This window comes from Lolium rigidum, chromosome 4 (genome assembly GCF_022539505.1).
Source record: "Lolium rigidum isolate FL_2022 chromosome 4, APGP_CSIRO_Lrig_0.1, whole genome shotgun sequence".
In the NCBI taxonomy this organism is placed as follows: Eukaryota; Viridiplantae; Streptophyta; class Magnoliopsida; order Poales; family Poaceae; genus Lolium; species Lolium rigidum.
This window is the reverse complement of record NC_061511.1, coordinates 227,606,662-227,629,245: the sequence shown is the minus strand read 5'-3', so window position 1 is coordinate 227,629,245 and position 22,584 is coordinate 227,606,662. Positions and strand designations below refer to the sequence as shown.

At 44.7% G+C, this 22,584-nt stretch overlaps 4 protein-coding genes across 4 annotated transcripts; 2 read left to right on the top strand and 2 right to left on the bottom strand.

Moving 5' to 3' along the window:
- The first annotated feature begins 512 nt into the window (after positions 1-512).
- Positions 513-6,582, top strand: LOC124648343 (ABC transporter B family member 5-like). The gene is made up of 12 exons (XM_047188127.1): positions 513-782; positions 990-1,044; positions 1,985-2,160; positions 2,374-2,595; positions 2,666-2,904; positions 3,051-3,576; positions 3,655-3,928; positions 4,005-4,611; positions 4,689-4,917; positions 5,163-5,429; positions 5,506-5,769; positions 5,884-6,582. Exons 1-12 carry the CDS (start codon positions 540-542, stop codon positions 6,580-6,582), a joined length of 3,801 nt encoding a protein of 1,266 aa, XP_047044083.1. The 5' UTR covers positions 513-539.
- Positions 6,583-7,481: 899 nt separating this feature from the next.
- On the top strand, positions 7,482-8,789 carry LOC124648342 (pentatricopeptide repeat-containing protein At1g07740, mitochondrial-like). Its single transcript, XM_047188126.1, has one exon. The coding sequence runs from the start codon at positions 7,482-7,484 to the stop codon at positions 8,787-8,789; it is 1,308 nt and encodes a 435-aa protein (XP_047044082.1).
- A 428-nt stretch (positions 8,790-9,217) lies between these two features.
- On the bottom strand, positions 9,218-11,707 carry LOC124649686 (uncharacterized membrane protein YuiD-like). Its single transcript, XM_047189277.1, has 5 exons — positions 11,489-11,707; positions 10,709-10,865; positions 9,948-9,998; positions 9,710-9,805; positions 9,218-9,396 (listed from the first exon to the last, which is right to left on the bottom strand). The coding sequence occupies exons 1-5, from the start codon at positions 11,677-11,679 to the stop codon at positions 9,337-9,339; spliced, it is 555 nt and encodes a 184-aa protein (XP_047045233.1). The 5' UTR covers positions 11,680-11,707; the 3' UTR covers positions 9,218-9,336.
- A 4,406-nt stretch (positions 11,708-16,113) lies between these two features.
- LOC124705686 (protein HEAT INTOLERANT 4-like) lies at positions 16,114-20,926 on the bottom strand. Its single transcript, XM_047237387.1, has 14 exons — positions 20,771-20,926; positions 20,305-20,343; positions 20,163-20,216; positions 20,007-20,070; positions 19,409-19,479; positions 18,479-18,603; positions 18,314-18,373; positions 18,149-18,207; positions 17,185-17,255; positions 16,835-16,873; positions 16,696-16,758; positions 16,523-16,570; positions 16,313-16,441; positions 16,114-16,227 (listed from the first exon to the last, which is right to left on the bottom strand). The coding sequence occupies exons 1-14, from the start codon at positions 20,924-20,926 to the stop codon at positions 16,180-16,182; spliced, it is 1,026 nt and encodes a 341-aa protein (XP_047093343.1). The 3' UTR covers positions 16,114-16,179.
- Positions 20,927-22,584: the final 1,658 nt, after the last annotated feature.

The window sequence follows — 22,584 nt, the reverse complement described above, 5'->3', positions numbered from 1 at the left end:
AGAAATTGCTCCAGCCCTGGAAGTTTTGGAAACTTCTTTATTGTGTATAATTCAATCTGTTCTATGTTAGGAGTAACAAAATGAGAAAAATCCAACAAACAATAAATCAAAAGAATAATGAAGATGGAAAAAAAAATGGTTGACAAACTTTCTTCAAACACCTTTTGAGTTTAATGTTCACCGGAAAATCCAACAAAAATAGGAAAAAGCATGATGATGCAATATTCAAACAGAAGGATATAAGCACATCTGTGCAGGAGTGCACTGTGAAGGGTGAGCGCTAACCATATGTTGCTGTTCTGGCTGGTTTTATTATCCTATTTGTCTCTATGTTGTCCTCACACCTTGTGGACACATTATCTGTGTTATTTCTTTTGTTACTCAACTATTAACCACATCTCATTTATGGTTACTCTTGTGAATGCAGTTAACTGCTAACTAACAAGACAACGACGCTATAAAAGCAGAAGCTACGCTACTCTCTACATTACAGCCAGAGCAATAGACAGACAGCTAGTCAGTTGCCTGGTAGGCATACCATGGGGAAGGGTGAAGAAGCAGGGGAGGAGAAAGGCAGGAAGAAGATGACCAAGGGTGGCAAGGCGCCGTTCCATGACATGTTCAAGAACGCAGATGTTACCGACATGGTGCTGATGCTGGTCGGCACGGTTGCCGCGGTTGGAAGTGGTATGTCACAGGTGGTCATGACGATCATCTTTGGGCGGATGATCGATGCCTTTGGGGGTGCCACCCCCGACACCATCCTTCCGCGAGTCAACAAGGTACCCTTTTGCTTGTGTATCAATCTGCAAACCTGCAACACCACTGAAACTTGTTACAGATCGGCTGATAGCTTAAAAGACCCTAATATGAAACTTGACACCTTGATTTGACACTGGCATCAATATGATCAAAGGTGGTCATATATTTTTTATGCACAATATCAGAATAATAGAGATTTTGTAATATGGCTGGCATATTTCTTTCAGGTGGTTCTCCAGTTTGTGTACTTAGCCATTGGAACATTGCCTGCTTGTTTTCTCGGTAAGTATGACCCCCACACATGATCTTAATGCTATATTTGCATGGACTTCCCAATTATTTATATACTTTCCAGATGCAAGTAGATCCTATTGAATGCCACTATTCCTAATCAAGCCACCCAAGGTATGATACTGAACTACCATAAAAGAGTCGGATGCAACAAGAACTGTTGCAGATAAACTTGAATACCATAGCATATACCATATAGAAAGAAGACCAACTTTTAATCCTAAACCCTAGCGGAAGTTCGATCTTCAACCCTGAACTCCAAAACAATTTGATTTACCACCTCAAACTACTAAAATTGCATACTTTTCACAAGCGGTTTTGACTGATGCGGATGCCACGTGTGGTCCACGTCATTGACATGTTGACACCATGAATAAACAACCACAGAGGAATAAACAATCTATGACAAACTACACCGTCAAAACATTCACAAAAAATTACTAGAAATGGAAAAAATGTTGTCATGGCAGATAGAAAAATAGGATTTGATGACATGGCAGAGATACGACAATGACGTGGCATGTGCATGGCATCCACAATTCCACATAAGTCAAAACCGCTTGAGGTTGAAGTGGACTGCTTCAATAGATCAAGGCTGCATTTCACACAGTTTTAGATTTCAAGGTTGAGAGGTGAACTTTGGCCATGGGGGTAGAGAAGTTGACTTATTGTTCCAAATATTTATGACGTTGTATATTCTCGTACTTGATCGTCTGTCAAGATAGCATATGAATATGTCTGGTTATAGTTGGAACTCGCATTAGATTTGAGTATATTAATGTCTTCGAATAGCATATGCTCAAAATCTAGTACTTTGAGCATACCAACGGCTAATGCTCAATATCAGATCATCTATTGATGCTTTTGGTACATCATTATATTTTATTATTGTAAGTAAATCATTCTTAAAATTAATACCTATGCTTACCAGAGATATCATGCTGGACCATGACTGGGGAGAGACAGGCAGCTCGCATTCGATCTTTGTATCTCAACTCAGTTTTGAAACAAGATATGCCGTTCTTTGACACGGAAATGAAAAGTGGACACGTAGTCTCCGGTATATCTGCTGATACAATACTAATTCAAGATGCTATTGGTGAGAAGGTACAACGCCTGCAGTTTCTTATTTTGCTTTACCACCAAAAGAAGAAAATGGGTTGCTTAGTTATCATATACAACCGGTGCTTTATGTGGTTGTTTGGATAACCGGGTTTAGCAGTCAGTTTTTAGAAAACGAGGCTTCGGCTGATGTTTAGGAAAACGAGGATAAGTCATAATATTGTTTAATTTCTTTGCATCCCCCATCTTTTTTTCTAGGTCGGGAAGTTTCTACAGCTTATCACCACTTTCATTGGTGGGTTTATTGTGGCATTCATCAAAGGCTGGCTCCTAACCATTGTAATGCTTTGTACTATACCACCATTAGCAGTTGCAGCTGGAATCATCTCAAAGATGCTTTCCAAAGTATCTAGCGAGGGCCTAGCATCATACGTCGATGCAGGAAATATTGTAGAACAGACAATTGGATCCATAAGAACGGTAGGCCCTTTGTTGATGATGCAATCAAGAACGACAAATCCTCAACTAATCAATATACATACTATAACAGGTGGTTTCATTCAACGGTGAAAAGAAAACCATGGACCTATACAACAATCTCATAAAGAAAGCATACAAGGGCACCGTCAAGGAAGGGGCTATTAAAGGTTTCGGCATGGGTTTCCTTTCCTTCGTCTATTTGTCCAGCTTTGGATTGATTATATGGTATGGTAGTAAGTTAACTCTCAGCAAAGGATATAGTGGAGGGGATATCATGAACATATTGTTCGCTGTCATTATAGGAGCAAGGTTAGTTCCCAGCTTACTAACTAAATTCAACCAGTATAGATAGACAAGTTATAGTACTCTACAACAGGTTGCAAAATACTTCCATAAATCCAATCTTAAGATGCTACATGTCTTCTAACGTGCAATTTTTCAACTGTTTGGGGTAGATCATTGGGTGATGCAACCCCCTGCATTGCTGCCTTTGAGGAAGGAAGAGTTGCCGCTTACAGATTGTTTACAACAATCAACAGGAAACCAGAGATTGACTATGATGATACTACCGGTATTGTGTTAGAAGACATCAAAGGTGATGTAGAGCTGAGGGATGTGTCTTTCAGTTACCCAAGCAGGCCAGAGCAAGTAATATTTGGTGGACTTTCAATGCATGTATCAAGTGGCACAACAATGGCCATAGTTGGGGAGAGTGGGAGTGGAAAATCAACTGTGATCAATCTGGTTGAGAGATTTTATGATCCACAGGCTGGTGAAGTGTTGATCGATGGAATGAACATCAAGAGATTTAAGTTAGACTGGATAAGAGGGCAGATTGGCCTTGTTAACCAGGAACCAATGCTCTTCATGACATCCATCAAGGAGAACATAACCTATGGAAAAGAGGACGCAACACTTGAAGAGATCAAGAGAGCAGCTGAGCTTGCCAATGCAGCAAGGTTCATCGAGAATTTGCCTAATGTACTTAACAAAATGCAATCTTTACCCCAATTCCACGTATGTAAACATAGTCCTAATGATGCTCTCATATGATTTCAGGGTTATGACACAACAGCTGGACAACGTGGTGCTCAGCTTTCAGGGGGGCAGAAGCAAAGGATTGCGATCGCGAGAGCCATCCTAAAAAATCCAAAAATCCTTTTGCTCGATGAAGCGACTAGTGCTTTGGATTTGGGCTCTGAGAGGGCAGTTCAAGAAGCACTAAACAAGATCATGGTTGGGAGAACAACAATTGTTGTGGCACACCGTCTGAGCACTGTTAGAAATGCTCACTGCATCTCAGTTATTTCTGGAGGAAAAATAGTCGAACAAGGTAAGCGCTTCCCCTGCTCGACTTTACTTTGATTTCATGCCAAAACAGATGAACTAAATCGAAGTGGTTCACTTAGGAAATCATGATAAATTGGTAAAAGATCCTGCTGGGGCGTACTCTCAGCTTACTCGGCTACAAGAGGCACACGGGGGGATAAATGCTGGAGTATCAGGTCCATTATCTGAAAGAAGTCAATCACTCGAGCGATCAATTAGTAGAAGTCCAGGTGGGAGCGGTCGTCATTCTTTAATCCTCCCTGTGAGCTTGCCTGGCACCAACGATGGTGCAGATGGTGAGAAACAAAACAAGAACACTGATGGCCAACCATCTAAGAAGGCCCCAATGGGCCGCCTATTTGGCCTAAACAAACCAGAAATGGCAGTTCTTTTATTTGGTTCTCTTGCGGCAATAATTGATGGAACTGTCTACCCAATGATGGGTTTGGTAATGGCCAGTGCCGCAAAAATATTCTATGAATTACCAACAGACAAGCGACAGAAAGATTCTATCTTTTGGGGATTGCTATGTGTTGGGCTGGGCGCCGTTGCATTGATATCAAAGCTAGCAAATAGCCTTCTATTTGAAATAGCAGGTGGAAAACTTGTAGAGCGCATTCGTGCTTTGACATTTCAAAGCTTACTGTACCAAGAGGCTGCTTGGTTTGATCATCCTGCAAATTCTAGGTGAGTTATCCTTATCTATTCTCGGAAAGTCAGAATGGAGCAATAAAGATACTAACTCCCTCTTTCACCTCTTATAGTGGAGCACTTGGTGGAAGGCTATGTACAGATGCCCTTAATGTGAGACGTCTTGTAGGTGGTAACTTGGCCTTAATGGTCCAATGTACTGCATCATTTCTTTGTGGACTTGTAATAGCAATGATCGCAGACTGGAAGCTTTCATTGGTCATCTTAATTGTAATTCCTTTAATGGGTGTCCAGGGTTATGCCCAAGTTAAGTTCCTAGAGGGGTTCAGTCAAGATGCCAAGGTGAATCATGAATTAGCTTTATGCTATGAACTTTTAATCTAATCCCATTTCCGCCTTATTCATTTCTAAAGTAAAAAACCTCAAAAAGTAGACTCGATACATACCTCATGCTGACAAGAGGTTTGATAAGTTAGCACAGTTGATTAACAGTAACCTCTGTGCGACGGATGCTGTTAACTGTGCTTTTCATGTTCCTCTTTTCTCATGAACATGCTTATCTTACCCCTTCCTTCTGTTTCTGATAGACCATGTATGAAGAAGCAAGTCAAGTGGCAACTGAAGCAGTTGGTAGCATCAGAACAGTAGCATCTTTTTGCGCCGAGAAGAGAGTGATGACAATATACAATCAGAAATGTCAAGCTTCTAAAGATCAAGGAATTAGAACTGGAATAGTCGGAGGTCTTGGCTTTGGTTTCTCATATATGATTCTGTATGCCACTTCTTCTCTATGTTACTATGTTGGTGCAAAGTTTATTAGTCAAGGCAACTCTACTTTCGGTAGCGTCTTCCAGGTAACCACTAGAATTCAAAAATATTTGCCTGGAATATACTATTATGATATTTGATTTGTATCATTATATAATGCAGGCTAACTTTGCTCTAGTTTTGGCCATGATTGGAGCATCACAAACTAGCGCTATGGCTTCTGATTCAACCAAGGCAAAAGATTCTGCAAATTCCATATTCATGATTTTAGATAGAAAATCTCAAATCGATTCCAGCAGCGGGGAAGGTTCAACCATGAAGCTTGTCAAGGGTGACATTGACTTTATGCATATCAGCTTCAGATACCCATCGCGTCCAGATATTCAAATATTCAGCGACTTTAATTTGAGCGTTCCCTCTAGAAAGGTCTTACTTAAACCAGAAGTTTAACTTTTGTCATTTTCTCAGTTATTGCGAAGATTCAATCTACTATACTTCAGTATTTTTTCCAAGACTTACCTAGTAACATGTTTACTGCAGACTGTCGCGCTTGTTGGCCAAAGTGGCAGCGGGAAATCTACAGTAATTGCTTTGCTAGAGCGTTTCTATGATCCTGATTCTGGTGTAATCCTTTTGGACGGAGTGGAAATCAAAAGCCTAAAGCTCAGTTGGTTGAGGGACCAGATGGGATTGGTAAGCCAAGAACCAGTACTGTTCAACGACACGATACGAGCCAATATAGCATACGGAAAGCATGAAGAGGTAACCGAGGAAGAGATTGCTGTGGCTGCTAAAGCAGCCAATGCCCACGAATTCATATCAAGCATGCCACACGGGTACAGCACGGCAGTTGGAGAGAGAGGAAGCCAGCTATCCGGCGGGCAGAAGCAGCGCATAGCTATTGCAAGGGCCATCCTCAAGGACCCAAGGATACTGCTTCTGGACGAGGCGACGAGCGCGCTGGATGCCGAGTCGGAGCACATCGTTCAGGACGCGTTGGATCGGATGATGGTCGGCAGGACGACCATCATCGTGGCGCACCGCCTCTCGACGATCCAAGGAGCTGACATAATCGCAGTTCTGAAGGACGGCGCGATCGTGGAGAAAGGGACGCACGAGGCCCTGATGGGCACGGAAGGAGGAGCGTATGCTTCGCTTGTAAAACTTCGCCCAGTGCAACATGATGCAAGGCTTGGACCAGGGAATCAACTCGAACTACTGGAATGTACGGCGGCTTAGGCGATCGAGATATATTGCTAGTTAAAACCGGGCTCCTTGGCGAATCCTACAGGCCATTTCTAATACCTGGCATTTCTGTATGAATTGTGGCATGTGCCATGTAATGTACTTCAACTGTGCCACTGACAGGCTTGGGTACAACACATAGGCATACATTGTAATTCCATACATCAACCAACAATATATATAATTATTTATTGGGAGGCAGCCTATCAGGTGGTAGTGGAATGACCTTGAGGGGCTAGAGGTTACGAAAAATTGGATCAAAATTTGCAGGCAGTGAATGAAGTGGTGCTCCCAGACTTGCGGGAACTAAATTGAAGAACATACTACTGGGAATGGAATATTATAGAGTTGAAGCAATGTACGTACCTAGCGCGGACGGCGTTGGCGACTGCTGGATCAGCGTCGTCATGGACGGCAGCGTGCCCGGTATCCAACCCCATGAGCAGGCAGCGGCCCAGCGATTTGAGCATACGATCGAGCCGGTCCGTGTGTGGCGCCGAGCACCGGCTGCGCTCCCCACCCGCGGGCAGATCCTCCGTGCACAGCGCACTGCGAGAGCGAGCGGCGCGCCGTCCCGTGGCTAACGCGAACCAGAGAGCCGAGGCCTCCGCTGCTAGGAAGGAGGGGGATACGCCTCTGGCGCGCCGGATCGGCGAAGTTGCGCCGGCGGGATGCGGCGGTTGAGATTGGCGTGCGCCGGCGTGGTGGCGCGGCACAGCGGCGGCGGGGCCCGGTCGCTCTTCACTTCCTAAACAGAACGAGAGAGGCGTAAAACCAACGTATACGTTAACCTACAGCGTTTACGTATTTCGGTCCATCACAATTCACAAACTTGGCATTTGCCAAGTGCGCGCCGCTGCTGGTGGGGGTTCACCGGTGCTTCCGGAACCCCGATGCCCGCCGCCGCCGCGACCCACCGGCGGGACCCGAGCAAGCTCCTCTACAAGCCCCGCCCCCCGCCGGAGCCGCACCCGTTCCTGCTCCACCTCAAGTCGCTCCCGTCCCCGGTGGCGGCGGCCGCCGCGCTCCTCTCCGCGCCGCGCCGCCTCCACGACCACCCCTTCGCCGCCTGCGTGCTCTACCGCCTGGCCCGCGCGCGCCTCTTCCCGCTCCTCCTGCCCCTCCTCTCCACACTCCACGCCCGCCGCGCCCCGCTCCGCGCCACCGTCTTCGCGGCGCTCATCGACCGCCTCGGCGCCGCGTCCCGCCCGGACGCCGCGCTGCTCGTCTTCTACCGCGCCGTGCCGGCCTTCTGCCCCCACTCCAACGCCACCTTCCACGCGCTGCTGCACTGCCTCGTCTGCAACGGCCGCGTGGACGCCGCCCGGAGCGTGCTCCCGCGGGCCGCCAAGCTCGGCGTCCGCCCCAACGCCGTGTCCTACAACATCATCCTCAAGGGCGTGTGCGCCCGGGACGGGTCCGCGGGCGCCCGCGCGGTGCTCGACGAAATGCTCGGCCGCGGCGTCCGGCCCACGGCGGCCACATTCAACACGCTGGTGGGCGCCGCGTGCCGGGAAGGGGACCTGGACGCGGCGGCGCGGCTCAGGGAGGAGATGGTGCGCCGGGGCGTGGCGCCCAACGCCGTGACCTACGCCATGCTGATGCGGGGCCTGTGCAACTCCGGGCGGCTTGAGGATGCCAGGAAGATGATGTTCGACATGGAGTACCAGGGGTGCCAGACCGAGGTGGCCAACTACGGCGTGCTGATGAGCGCCTACGCTGGGCAGGGCGACGTCGATGCCGTCAGGGGACTGCTCTCTGACATGCGCGGGCGCAAGCTCAAGCCCGACGACGCGAGCTACAATGTGCTGATAAAGTGTCTGTGCGACAATGGCGGTAGGGTGGCCGAGGCGCACAAGGTGCTGGTCGAGATGCAGCTGAAGGACGGCGTGGTGCCGAGCGCCGCCACGTACCGCGTCCTGGCGGACGGGTGCTGCAGAGCCGGCAACTTCGAGCTGGGTCTGCGGGTTTTCAACGCCATGATGGCGAGCGGGCACCGCCCTCTGGCGCACACCTTCAGGCACCTGGCGAAAGGGCTGGGCGACGACGGCAAGGCCGATGAGGCCTGCTTCGTGTTGGAGAAGATGGTGGAGAGTGGGGCGTGGGTGGATGCTGAAGGGTGGCAGTCCCTTGCTGAGTGTGTTTGCAGCAGAGGCGCAAGTGAGCTGAAGCTCCTCGATGATCTAGCCTTGTCATCCTGAAATTTCAAATTATCATCATCCTGAAATTTCAAATAGCTGTGCTGCTGTGACAGGAGGCTAGCGGTTCCATTTGTTTTCCTCTTCACGTTGCTTCACTTACAAACTACTCTATATTTAGTAGTAGTTGAGGGAAAATGTATAATACTCCTCGGTATGCAACAATTTCAGACATTTTTCTTCAATGGCAGATAAAAGATGTGCATCATACTTCTGATTAAGTGAAAGCTCAGTCAGCTTCTGAACTGAAGCTCGGTTGATTATTTCCAGTTAGAAAATCATGTGCTGTCTTTGAACACTCCGTATTGCTTTCAGAACTGATGGTTTTATTTTAAGCCCTAGTAGAGTGATGATTCTCTCGAGAGATCATCAGCCGTCTACAAAGCACAAGATATATGCCGTACCCAGCAAAAAACAATTTATGCAACGAATTCAACACAAGGACAGTGGCACTTTGATACTGATACGAATGAAACTTTGCACACAAAAAAGAAGTCCCTTATATAAGTAATGTGGTATATTTGAGCACAAGGCAAATGCCAACTATTTCTCATACAGATTTCCCCATTAAATATGCTACTGTACAACCAACAAGCGCTCCGGTAAAAACCTGCACAGAAACAAAAATCAGCATAAATCAGCAGTAGCGCAAGCAGGTACCATCGATATAATAATACTAGCGAAGTAACAACTGGGAATTCATTATACATGTACACCTAGCATGTAAAGAGGCTGTTAAACTGTTACAACAACATTTGATGCACGTGGAAGTCAAATTCGTCATCAGCCACCCAAAGGAAAAATATAAATCTGAACTAGTATACTCCCATCGTCTTTTCATGATGATGACAATAACTTGAGGGCATGGAATACATTTACTGTGTCCGCAGTCTACACAATAGAAGAGACATGAAAAGAGCTACCTGAAATGGACTGTGTCCGAGAAATTCCCGAAGCGGCCTAAAGGTAGAGATAATTGGATGTTCTGGTGATAAATCAGAAACTATTTGATTTAACAACTGCAACAGAAATAATAGACTACATTAGAGGACGGAAAGAAAATTATAGATCATTGCTAACATGCAAACTAAATCAGAAAGTAATAACACAAGCAATACTCCCTCCGATACATAATAAGTGCATAGAAATCCACAAGCTTACCGCAGCTTGTCGACCTGTGTGAAACCTAACTCCTGATGCATCATACATAACCTGTAAGGAAATAAAAAAGCTTAGAAAACCATTCTTAAAAGAGCTTATGCTGATACACGCATATCTGATCTTCTAAAATCAAATAACAATTGAGAAAAGGAAACTAGGAAGTAATATTGAAGAAGACCATTTGAGGCAGAGTTGCAGACTTTACATTGCAAAATTAAAGTATACTAAGTTACTGACCAGCTTGTGAACTCACAAATACAAATCCGAGTCAATTTCTTAAAAAATAGCTCTTATTACTTTGATACCAACAGCTTTATAGAGTTTTAAATGAATGGCTTCAGGCTGGAGATGAGAACACTAGAATACAAGTTGGCCATAAAAGTAGTTAACCGCCTCATGAAAGCATGTGTGCATTTATGATTTATCACAAACTTGAACTACAAGGCCAAATCCATCACTATATCAAGCTAGTAGACAAGACCCATCACTATATCTTTTAGCAAGGTGTCTTTTGGGCAAAACCCATTTCCACCCCCAGCAAAGCAAGAAGAAATCAAATGCCTTCTGAATTGGCATTGACAAACATGTGCATTTAAAAGTGGCATACAATACCAAAAAGGGAAAAGCATGCTACTGTTGTTTATGGAGATGCAACTATTCACGAGTATACCAAGTTCAGAGAGAAAAGGCACTCTCTCGATTGCGACATTCACTTGCTTGAAAAAGGAAATGCATGTAAGCTGATTGGGTCAAGTACATACAACGGCAGAAAAAACCAACGCAAGGGCGAAAACAGAGCTATCCGCGCCTTCTTGTTGGCCAACCGCCACGGCCAAACTTGCCACCGTAGCAGAAAGGGACGAGATAACTCCAGAGGAAATGAGAAACTTCCTTGCATCCCATCTCTTCTCCTTTAACCTGCAAGTCTAGGACGAAACAAAGTACAGCTTAAGGGACAGCAGAGCAAACTGTGCAACTTTGAATTCAACTAAAATGATTCTGAAGATACAGTGACCAGGCAGGCACTTTCGTTTGATCATTCTTGTCCTTTGAGCGGTATAGTGTTGATCCAGATATCAGTGACCTCCAATTTGTGCTGTGAAGATGGTGTCTAGATTTACCAAGTGAACTGGAGGCACTAGGTTTGTGCCCGAATCGAGTGGAAAATATTTCAGCTCTCCTCAAATGGAGGATCAAACAACTGGACTAACTAAACCCCAAACGATGGCGCAACTAATAATAAAATCATGTTCACTGGTTTGCAATGGCATATCACAAATCGCGTATATATTGGCCAATAAATCCTCCTCCTACAGAAAGCAAAATTCATCACCACAATCACGTTTCCTGAGACTCCTTTGCTTCAACATCACGGGAGGAGACCCTCCCGCTAAGTTTCGATCCGACTTTTCCCAAGCACGAAACCCGATCGCAACAACCTACTCGCACCGACACCTAAACGAAGGGGGGGGAGCCGGACGGGTACCAAAGTCTAACCGCGTTGGATCTAGCGAGGGAGGGAGGGGGGAAGGAGGGCGCACCAGATGGAGAGGACGTTGACGAAGTTGGCGATGGCGAAGGCGAGGATGGCGGCGCCGAGGGGGAAGTTCCCGCCGGCGCCGGCGGAAGGGACTCCCCCGGCCAGGTCGGCCACCGACGCGGTGGACGGCGTGGTCGTCCCGGCGGCGGCGGCAGCGCCCCCCGCCGCGGTCAACATCTCGGTGCTCCTCATGCCGCCGGTACCGTCGGTAGTTGGGACGGTTCACTCTGGCTCAGGCTGGCTGGCTCCGTGTTCGGTGTTCCTCCCTCTCGGGCTCGCCTAGCGTATTCTATTCTGACGTGTGGGTTGGGGAGCAGCTTGGGAGTTTGGGGAAAGTCAAGTGCTTCTTTCTTGGCTTAGCCAGTTGACCCTCGAACGGCACAGTAGTGCTTGGAGTTTGTAAGAAAATATTTTGGAGCACACTGCAATTCTCCAAACAACACTACACGCGACTATGGTCGTCCGGCACATATCGCGGTATCTTACGACACTGTATAGTAACATAAAGTTAGAAATGGAGTAGGATGATTTTTCTGCCAAGCCGCTTCCCCAAGAGGGACGGGAAGCTAGAAATGGCTGTTGGTTGGTTCTTGGCGATTTAAACCAAATCTAGGGAGCTGAAGATAAGCTAGAGATGGGAGTATATTTCCTTCTTCTCCAAAGGCGAGGGTTTTCGAGTAGATTTCGTGACTGAGTTGCCGCTTTGCTTAGCACCTCCTACTCAACGGATCTTTATATTGTGGTGTCCTACTCCTATTCGTCCTCGTCATCAGCCCCCGTTCAGCAGATCCTAAGATCTTGCCACTTTCCACGTGCGAGTCTACATAAGATCTAGGACAAGGGTGTCTTCTTTTAGATATTGATCTATGTGGTAACAAAGATATTTGTGTTGCCACATTTAAAGAAAACATCCAAATGTTTCCTATTCAAATCCGACTTGGTGAAGGGCCTTACTTCAAGTTTTTTTTGGAATAGCTCAGTCATCTCTATTTGATGCGAGAACCTCGATCTTGATGATATTATGCAAAACATGTCCGCCATTTGAGCGTCTTACCCACTGAAATATATTTGTCAGCCCCTCTCGTTGTGGTGTCTTAAGAGAGTGCATTATAAGCCTTCACAAGATAAAGTTGCGATGAAACTAGTCAATTAGGAAGGCAAGAACATCACTTATATATGTCGGGTATGACCGCTATAGTCAAATTTGTCCTAGTTGTGCACATCTTCGTATGGGATGGCCTTGGTTTGAGTGGAATGACCTTGCTAAGATTTAGGTGGGTGGGAAATTAAAAGTGCTTGAGGCCCCTATGTGTGGTTTTGGTAGTTAATTACAATCCATGTGGCCTAATGTTTTTATTGAGTTATATTTGAAGGGATTTTCCATAGGCGCAATGCTTGAAGACCATATGTTGGATTCAAGGTTAAAAGAAGAAAGTAAAAGAGGATGGAGTTATTGTGTGGAACTAAAAGGAATTCATGTTAGCTTCTCTGTTAAGCCATGTGGGTTCAATATCTTTAGAGTTTGATTCCAAGTGAAGAATTCAAAATATGGCGCTAGGTCGAGATCATGTTGGACTTATGAGTTGAGCTATGGTCAAACCAAGACTTGGAGCAATCAATCAAATGAAGAATTATTGATGCATCTCAAGAGTTTGTTGTATATCATGAGGAGATACAAGTTTGAGTAAGATGAAGTGCAATGAGTGGATTCAATATTGGTCAACACACAAAACATAAAGGATGTGCCGCATATGTTCATGTCATCTCGTGGTGTGGTAAGAATGTGTCATTCATGTTTTGTAAGGTAACCCATGATCTACGCGCTCTGTGTATCTCCGCTCATCTGGTAATAATGTACATGTAAATATGTGTTTTAATGAAGCTATCAAATAGTTATATATACACACACTGAGGAGCAAATTGTGAGTCTTCATCAAGAACTAATGATCAAGTGGAGCATTCTAACTTCAAGGAAACAGAAAGCATGGTCATCAAGATTAAGCATGATCCGCAAGGAAAAGGTGTGGCCTTGCTAGGTTTTCCTTTTACCGATCTCAAGGTGGTTGTTGTGGGTTGTTGTGGGAATGGATTATAATATAGATAGCCACACTATCAAGAGGTGATTTTGGTTGAGTAGTTTGATCACATCGTCTTAGGAAGCTTAATCTTTTGCATATTTTCCATCTTCCTATTTTATTTCTTGGTGTTTCTCTACATGTGGTTCTTGACCTTGTTGCTAGCTTTCCAAAAAATCCAATTTTATCAAAAACAAAATTTATATGCATCCTCTACTGCGTTTTTGGTTTTAGAGGTTTTACATGTTCTTCGTATTGGGAAGCTCTCTTGCTAATTCTTGTTGTTTCTATGCATGACGAGCTATATCTTGTTGTTGGTTTAAAAACAAGCCCAAAGTTCATCGAAATGGGAGTCCGGATGCAAAAGATATTGCAATTTTAGTGTGAGCTGTTTTACGATTTGGAGGCCCGGTTTCCAGTCCGGAATTTTCTAGGTTTATACTAGGATCCATACCAGGTAATTTCTAGGTGGATTCCAGAAGAGTCCACTAGCCCTTTTTCTGGTCTAGTTTCTAGCCTTGTTTTTTTCCGGTTTGCCACCGGACTTTGCAAAAACTGCATCACGGCTAGATTTCTCTTGCCCTATAAAAGGGGTCTTCTTCCCTAATGGTTTTTAGGTTCTTGAGCACGGATTTTCCATCATTATTGACCTCCAAAAGTTTGAGTTCTCCCCATTCCTCTAATATTTCTTGCATCTTTTTGAGGGGTTTGAGAGAGGAGATCCAGATTTATAACCCCTCCAATCAATTCTCCCTCGTAGTTAGGAGAACCATTTGGATCTAGATCTTGAGTCATTATTGACTTTGTCATTGTTCTTTCCCTCCAACTCCTCCATGGTATTTGTTGCTTTGGTCGGATTCGAGCATCGTTGGTGTTCTTCCTTTGCATACTTGCATAGTATTTCGCCCTCAATTACGATTGGTTTGCGTGAGAGACAGTGAGCTTGTTACTCTTGTATGAACGCATTTAGGAAGGCATTAGAGCGCAAACACCACATTTTTATGGTCTAATCAGCATGGTCAGGTCTTGGGTTTTCACACTGGAGAAGGTCCGATCTCTATACAATGCATGTCTTCAAGAAGGACATGACTATGGAGTTACCATTGGCAGGTACAACCAACAAAGTTTATACCTAGAGCTTTCATCCCAAAACCTAAGAGATGGAGCTCAAAAAACACCGCCAAGAATGAAGTCTTCTAGGGTCACCGCTAGGGTTCCAATGTTAGACGGGATGCGCGACATTTTTCCCACCCCTAGTCAGCCCCTTCGTGTGTGCTCAATATCCGTAACGAGGGAAACTACACAAAATTTGTTTTGCGGGACTATGCGTGGCCCTCATCTACAAAATCTTTTTTTGCGGGACTTTTTGATAACACTGCTGCAAAGCATCGATCGTATTTGATCTTCTCGACCCGACACAAGCATGCGAGATGGAACTGCTAGAGCCTATCTGGTCTTCTTCAAACATGGCTGCCATAATTCTCCCCTCACCTACATCTCGGTAAGCGCGACAATAAAGATGCCAAGGCTGGCCCAAGGTGGATGGAGACCGCCACAAGCCAAGGGAAAATGAATCTTCACATCAGACCTCACTTCCCCGTAGGGGCACAGGCGAAGAGCCATCAAGCTGCCTACCACATAGGTAGATCTGGCACATGAAGATTCAAGAACGCATGCACACCTCATGGGTGATTTGTTGTGTGCTTCCCTGATTGGAGTAGCTCGCGAGGGATCATAGGGTCTTCCAACTGGCGCTAAGAATTCGTGACCACGCTGGGATCACATGTCTCTCGATCCAATCCAGCACCGTAGAGCACGCTAGGACCATCGAGAGATCGACTTTAATGGGAGCACCACACCGTCGCCTTCCACCAACGGCCTCCTACGGTGACGGCAGGGTAGAGGGGACTTTTGGGTGGCATCATGGGGGCCCTCCATAGTCGCCCGAGTCAAGCCGAGAGGCTGGGTCCAGCTGTATCTTCTATAATCTTTTCTAGCAAAAATTATGCAAGTTTGACGTGAGTGTCTGATTCTAACAACACCTTAAGCAAACATTATATTTATGAAAAAAAAACTGTGTATCATAACTGAAGAAGAGTGGTAAGATTCTAATATTAGACATGCCAAGGCGTGATTAAGAATCTGTGCACCTTGGGTTAGGCAAAGTTCTCAGTGGAGCATAAAACAAACTCAAAGCTCTCAGTATATCATACCAGGTCACAGATTCACATGTTAATGAAACCGGCAACAGAGCGTAGCAGAATCAAATAGATAATTGAGATGATATTGCCAAATTTAGGTATCCAAAAAGCTATACATGATGAAGGTATTATTAACTCTCACGAGGTGCACCTTCTCAAAGTCATATCTATCCCCTAGATATTTACGATTTGCACAACGAAAAGAATGCAGTAGAGATACTCTTAAAGACTTTGTAGGAGTCTGATCGAGGTGTAACTATTGGAATAACACACTTTGTATGGATGGTTCTACAACTACAAGGGACCACATTTGAATATGTTGATCAAGATTCAAGATGTCTCCCCTGGCATTCCAAATGTTTACTGGCTCTTCCAAGTCAGAAAGGAAGCTTAATTCACAATGCTCGCATTGGTCTTCACATCCATTTATGTGCCTTCCCATAATACCTGTTGATGTAATTTTTCTGCAGGAACACAGCTGATACATACATTAAACCAAAGCTAGATTTTATGGTCCATTCTGAAATACTGAGTAGCATTATTGCAAACCTTTTTTATGCTTAAATCAGGAGCGTCCAGGGCATTTACAGGATAAAATTTGTAGAATTGGATGTTTTCAAATGCATTCTTTAGCTTAGGGTCCATATTATCAATAGCTTCCTTTCTGGCTTCTTTAGCCTGCATAATTTTTTGCAGCAGCATAGTATTAGAACGCACCAAATTCTCTAGGGAAAATACATATTATCTTGGTTTACAAACCTGTCTCAGCTCTATCTTTCGTTCTTTAACCTTCTCCTTCAGGAATTTCTGTTGATGAAATGAGGCAAAGGTAGGAAGAAAACTCAGAGGTAATGGCCAATTAATTGATCATCGGGTGGTGTGCTAAGTATCCTTTATAATAGACCAAGCAGAAAAATCACTGGAATGTGCACCTTAAAATTTTCTTTCTCATCCTCTGGCAACACCTCACCTTCAACTAGGTCATCAATAAAATCCTGCATTGCAGCACGAAGATTGAACACAGATGCTCTTCCAAGGGTAGAGTCAGAGAAAAAAAAACTCTATACACACCTTATAATTATCCATTTCCCAGTCAAAGGATTGCACTATCTGCAACAGCCAACAGGCAGCACAGAGATTTATAACAACAATTAACAGCTACTTGAAATCGAAATCCTACAAATTTCATTTCTAAAAGTGGAACTGGGGTGCTATTTCATTATCTCTCAATTAAGGTTTGGTAACAATAGGAGGGAATAACGTTTCATCGCCTACAAAAGATTTCATGCTCTCTTGTGAGAATTTTTTTCTATCGTAATTATGCTTTCTCTAATTATTAGTGAACAACTTGCTTTACGTAAAATAAGAAAGTAGCAACCAGGCAATACTTCTACCAAATGGACCTACTAAAAGAAGCTTACCGGGTGTTCTAGAGGATATATGATATCGACAGTTGTATCATGGTCATCTTCAGGAGAAAGTGGCATATAATCTGCAATATTATTACCAGATGCTCATAAGCAGATTCCATCAAACACTTCAGATAGAATATATCTAACTCAAAGCATAAAATCTACTAGTATACTATTGTTGGGATGTGTGCAAGTATGTTCTTTTACCACATGGTGTGCTTTTTAATGGTTTGGGTGAATGTAATGTCTTCATGTTATTTGTGTGATCAATGACCTTGGGCTTTGGCATGTTTTTTACTCTGTAAGACTATTGCAGAACGTTCATGCTTGCATCACAAATGTGGATTTGACTTTGACCAATGCACTATGCAATACACAATTCAAAAAGAAATATCTTACAAAAAACACCGTAGGGGGCTCCCCAACGGTTTTACGGTAAAAAAAAGTATGTCATTTATAATTTTTAAATGAAATGTGGACATCCAACAATAGCAAATCAACCAACTAAAAGTCTGTTGGAGGTCCAAAGGCCATTAGACTTGTCAATCGCATGTAGATTGAGTGCCACTCAGTATGATCAACAATCAATTAGGAAAGGGCTACTGGTTCCACGGCTTTACAGGCGTTAAGGCATCTTAGAGTGATTTGGGGGCACTTTGACGCCTAAGCGACGACTAGGCGGGGCGTTTTAGACGTCTAAAGTGGTCGATTCTCCAGGCGGCAGGGCGGGGAGTTGACGCCTTTAAAACATGATCCCACATCATAACTGCAGCCTACAAGTAGTCACAGTCTACCAGAATATCGTACACAAATTCAGACAGTGTAGTTTACATATTATATTAGACTGGACCAAGGCACAGATAGGTGACGAAACATATCCTCTGAAAGGGGATCCAAACAGAATGACAACTATTTTCTTAGACACGCAACTATACAGATCGACCCTATGAAAAATAATCACAAGGCAGCTTACATGGCATGCAGTAGTCGAACTTCTTGACTCGCTCAGTTTTCAGGTGCTTCAGAGCAGACCTGTAAAATATACAAAATTGGGATGATATATCCAGTCACAGAAAAGGTACATGTTCAAGATGATACATTTTCAGCGAGGAATGAAAATGGCATCAACAAAACTGACCTTCGCTGGGTGCAACAAAGAGTGAATATTTTGGTTTCCAAACTCTCAATCCTGCTGAGCCTATAGAACAAGCAAGACTAAAGTGAACAAAAATGCAACGACAATGAGAAAATAAATGTAGGAATACAACCAAAACATAAATAAAGAAATGTAGCATGGAAATACCGGTCCTCTAGTGGCACATAGGGCACCCAGTCCATCTTCATTGCCTTCATTGGTACTATTTCTTCATTTTCCCTTTGGACAGATATTATACCAACTTTATCTGATGGTGGGTAAGGACAATCAACCTGCACCAGAAACATGATTGCAAAAGCTAAATCAGATCCACCATCAGCAAATAACAGAAACTTTCTAGTCTCAGTCGATGAAACAACCATAAGCTACAAATATGCCAAGAAAATTTTCCCACGGCAAGCTTACTTTCAGCAGAAGAGGAAAAATCATTTGACGCGTTGGTTAGAGTCAATAATTCATACCAATGAAACATTGTCGAGTAAAATAATGTGCCACAAACATTGAGAGTTACTCCTTTAGGGATTATAGAAGACAAAAAGGGACCCAGGCCAGATAAACATAAGGGGTATACTAGGAACGAAAGGTCGGAAGCTTTGAGACTGGCATTATTACAGGATATAGAGGTACTAACTAGTAAATGTTCATAGCAGAATCAAGACTACCAAAGGTTTTACTTCACAGCGCCATTGTCACAACAGTAACATCACTGCCAAGAACAAGGGAGTTCCTCGCAAAAAACGATATGCAATTGCAAAGTTGGTTCTTATAATTCCTAATTGATTTTTTTTTAAAAAAAAATCTACATAAGCATTTCCGATTTTGTACTGCAAGTCAAATTATCTTTACCTACAAATGATGAAACGGGTGTGCATTTTCTGTAATGCGAGGAATAAACAGAATTAGTTCGCTAGTGTAATCATGAGAAAGTGCAACTGAAGATAGTGTATGAAGGAACATTCTATGTAATGCATTTTTTTTATCAATGCAGTGCAGAACTTAAGATAAGATAGAAAACATTCCTTTGCGAGGGAGATAAGATGTCAAATGTTTAAATCAAGAGAATGGATGAGAACCAACCGCAACTACAATAGGAACAAACACCATCTTTTCGCTCTTTTGTTCACCTTTAGCAACATTCAATAGCTGAGCTGCAGACCAAAAGAAATGAGATAAACATACAAATTGCATGAAGTAACCATTCAACATGCTGGTACAAATTAAACATACAACAAAGGTTCTGCATCATAACCAGTTTTAGTATTCCATATATCTATGATGTGCATTGTGAAAAACAAAGTTAACATCTACAAACCCTGGAGATACTAATCAACTGGAAAACATACTAGCCTGACCTCGAAATTTCTCATCACATGGAAGCAACAAAATTAACTTTAATGTTGAAAATGCATAAAAGAATCATTTACTTGCAGGTTGTGTCGAGGGAATATTTCAGCATCTGTAAGCTATTTCAAAAGTACCTTTACAGCATCATTACAAAAACTTTCTAAACCACAAACTGACTATTCTTATATCACTGCTATACTGTAAATTACTTGACAGCAGAATTTACCCCAGATGAATCAAACAAGATACGATACTATACTCTCGGTTAGAAACAAATTATGAAAGTTAGATATTGAATGATAACTTCAGTGTGAAGAGGGGGCGTACTTACGTTCAGTGCTTCCAAATAAGTAAACCGTCTTGCCATAAAGGTCTCCCCCTTCTTCTAGAGCTTTCTGCTCACCAACAATAAACCATGTATGATACAGTAGAGAAGCATAGTATTCAAAGAGAAGCCTAGCAGGTTATCTGTCAGATATAAGCGTACCTCTATATTTTGGAAGTTCCAGTTGAACTCGTGTATCTTATCAATGTGTTCCCACTGCAGGAGAATTACGAAAAGTACGAAGAAATAAATAGCTGTAGGCATGTAAAAAAAAGTGCATCACTAGATGGTGATGTACAGAAACCTCGGTCCCGATGGAGAAGGCCGACAGCCAAAGGTCCTCCTGGACACAGCAATACACCATTATTAGTCATAATGCACGGAAGCAATACATCAGACAACTGACAAGGCATACTCATGAATAACCAATCATAACACAACATCAAAAACGTGCACATCACAGTGTACGCAACTGAGAGAGCGAGAGATTGTGGAAACAAAACTTGTGAATTCTGACCCTTTATTAATAAAACCATCGACACATTAACTTGCAAGTGTTACACTGCAAGTCTGCAACCCTGTCAGACATGTGTTGATAATCGTCATGCCCGCAATGCAGTCATAATCCAAATTATTCCAACCAATGCAGGGGTCGCAGAATCATGCGCGCAATGCAGATATTACCAATCATCGAGACCGATCAAGCTACAGATCCTAGCAAACGGAACGGAAGAACGCATCTTTGAGAGAAGGTATCGGGGGCTCCTCACCAGATTCCGCTTCTCGCGGGAATACTCCGCCTCGGGATTGGGCGTCGCCCTGGCGCGCTTCCCCGGCCTCAACGTCGTCGCCGCCGCCGCCGCCGCCGTGTCGGTCGAGCCGTCGGCCGCCGCAGCCGTGCGTTTCTTGCTCCTAGGACGCGCCATTGATCGCGAATGCTACAGGGGCTAGGATTTTGTTTTTGGGTCTGGACTGGAGTCGGCCGCTCTTAAATTGGCGCGCGTGGCGTAGAATTCACGCGGTCCGCGGCGATGTGGGCAAAACCAACGAGAATCTGTATCGGATCCTGAAGCCCTGAACTTCCCATTTTTCTGTTCTTCCTTTTGCGCAAACCTAGCCAACGGCCCGGCGTACCGGCCCACGTGCCCCGACCCCAGGCCCCGGCACGGCACAGAAGGTAGACGGGCCGGCACGGCGGCCCGTTTGGCACGCGGGGCCAAAAAACAGCCTGTTTTGTTTGTTTTTTTTTCCTGTTTTTCCGTTTCTAACTTGAGACTGTCCGAATTTTTTTTGGAAATGATCGAAAAAATTCAGAAAAAAGGTAATAATATGAGGCAATATTTCATATGGGATAAAAAATATATTTATTAGATGATGCCTTGTTAAAATACCTTACATCACAAGATAAGGAAAAAGAATACACCGGCTCTAAAAATCTAAACTACATTGACCCTAGTTCATGCATCTTATGGGGATAGAGATCCAGTGCGCTGTCTATTTCAGGGCATAGCGTGCCCCGAGCCTTGCATCCACCGTCCAAAATGATCATACGGCCAAGGCACGGGTCAACCAAGTCCAACCGTCACGCACGAGCGCAGCATTCAGATAGAAGAAGATCGCGCAGCTCTTGCAGCGGAGCTTGTCGGTCCGGCCGCCGCCGCCGCTACGCCCACCTTCAGCAAAGAAAAAGATCTAGAGGTGACGCACGCTGGTTCTCTCCGCCCACCTCCGGCCGCGACGGAGCCAAAAACGGCCGCGACGGCACCAGAGAAAACGGCGAGACAATGCCTTCCGCCCAGAGCACCTGCAGGAGTGGTCTTAGAGGGGAGTCGGCGGCGCCGAGCGGAGGTCGCCGTCACAGCATGGCGGAGGAGGTCGTCGGCCCCGAGCGGAGGTCGCCGTCGCAGCGTATACATGGAGTCATCGGGGCGAAAGAGCCTGTTGCAGCGTATACATGGAGTCATCGGAGCGGAAGAGCCTGTTGCAGCGTGGTGGGGAGGAGGATCTCGTCAGGGTGTGGGCGGAGGGTGCCCACGGCAAGTGTGTGCTCGCCTCCCCTTCCGACGGTGAAGCCGACGGCAGCGGCGCATCTCTGCCCAGGAACGCCCGTGCAGTTTCTCCTTTTCCCACTTGATGTCTCTCCTTGGCTAAACGAAGGTAAGTGATGTCTTGGGCCGTTGGATTATTTTGGACGGTGTGCCCTGTAATAGACAGGGCACTGGGTCTCTGTCCATCTTGTGGTGCCTCACCAAGTGGCCGCCAGTCCTACCCGCGAGAACCAGATTAAACTGGTGTTCGCATCTATTATACACAAATCTACACACGTTGACACCATCCTCCACATAATAATGCCTGGTGAAGTGCTTCCATATTTGGGGGGGGGGGGGGCTCTTCTTCTTCTAGCTTCAACTTCAAATAATGTTTCAACATCTTCCTCATCCATCTGGGTATGTCGTAAGGGTTTTACCTCACCACGAGGGCCCTGAACCTGGGTAACATCGTGTCACCTCTCTGAAGTGTCACCACTGCTTTGCTCCGTGGTCGCCATGGCCGTGACTAGCATGTAGCATTGCTGCCAGCCCCC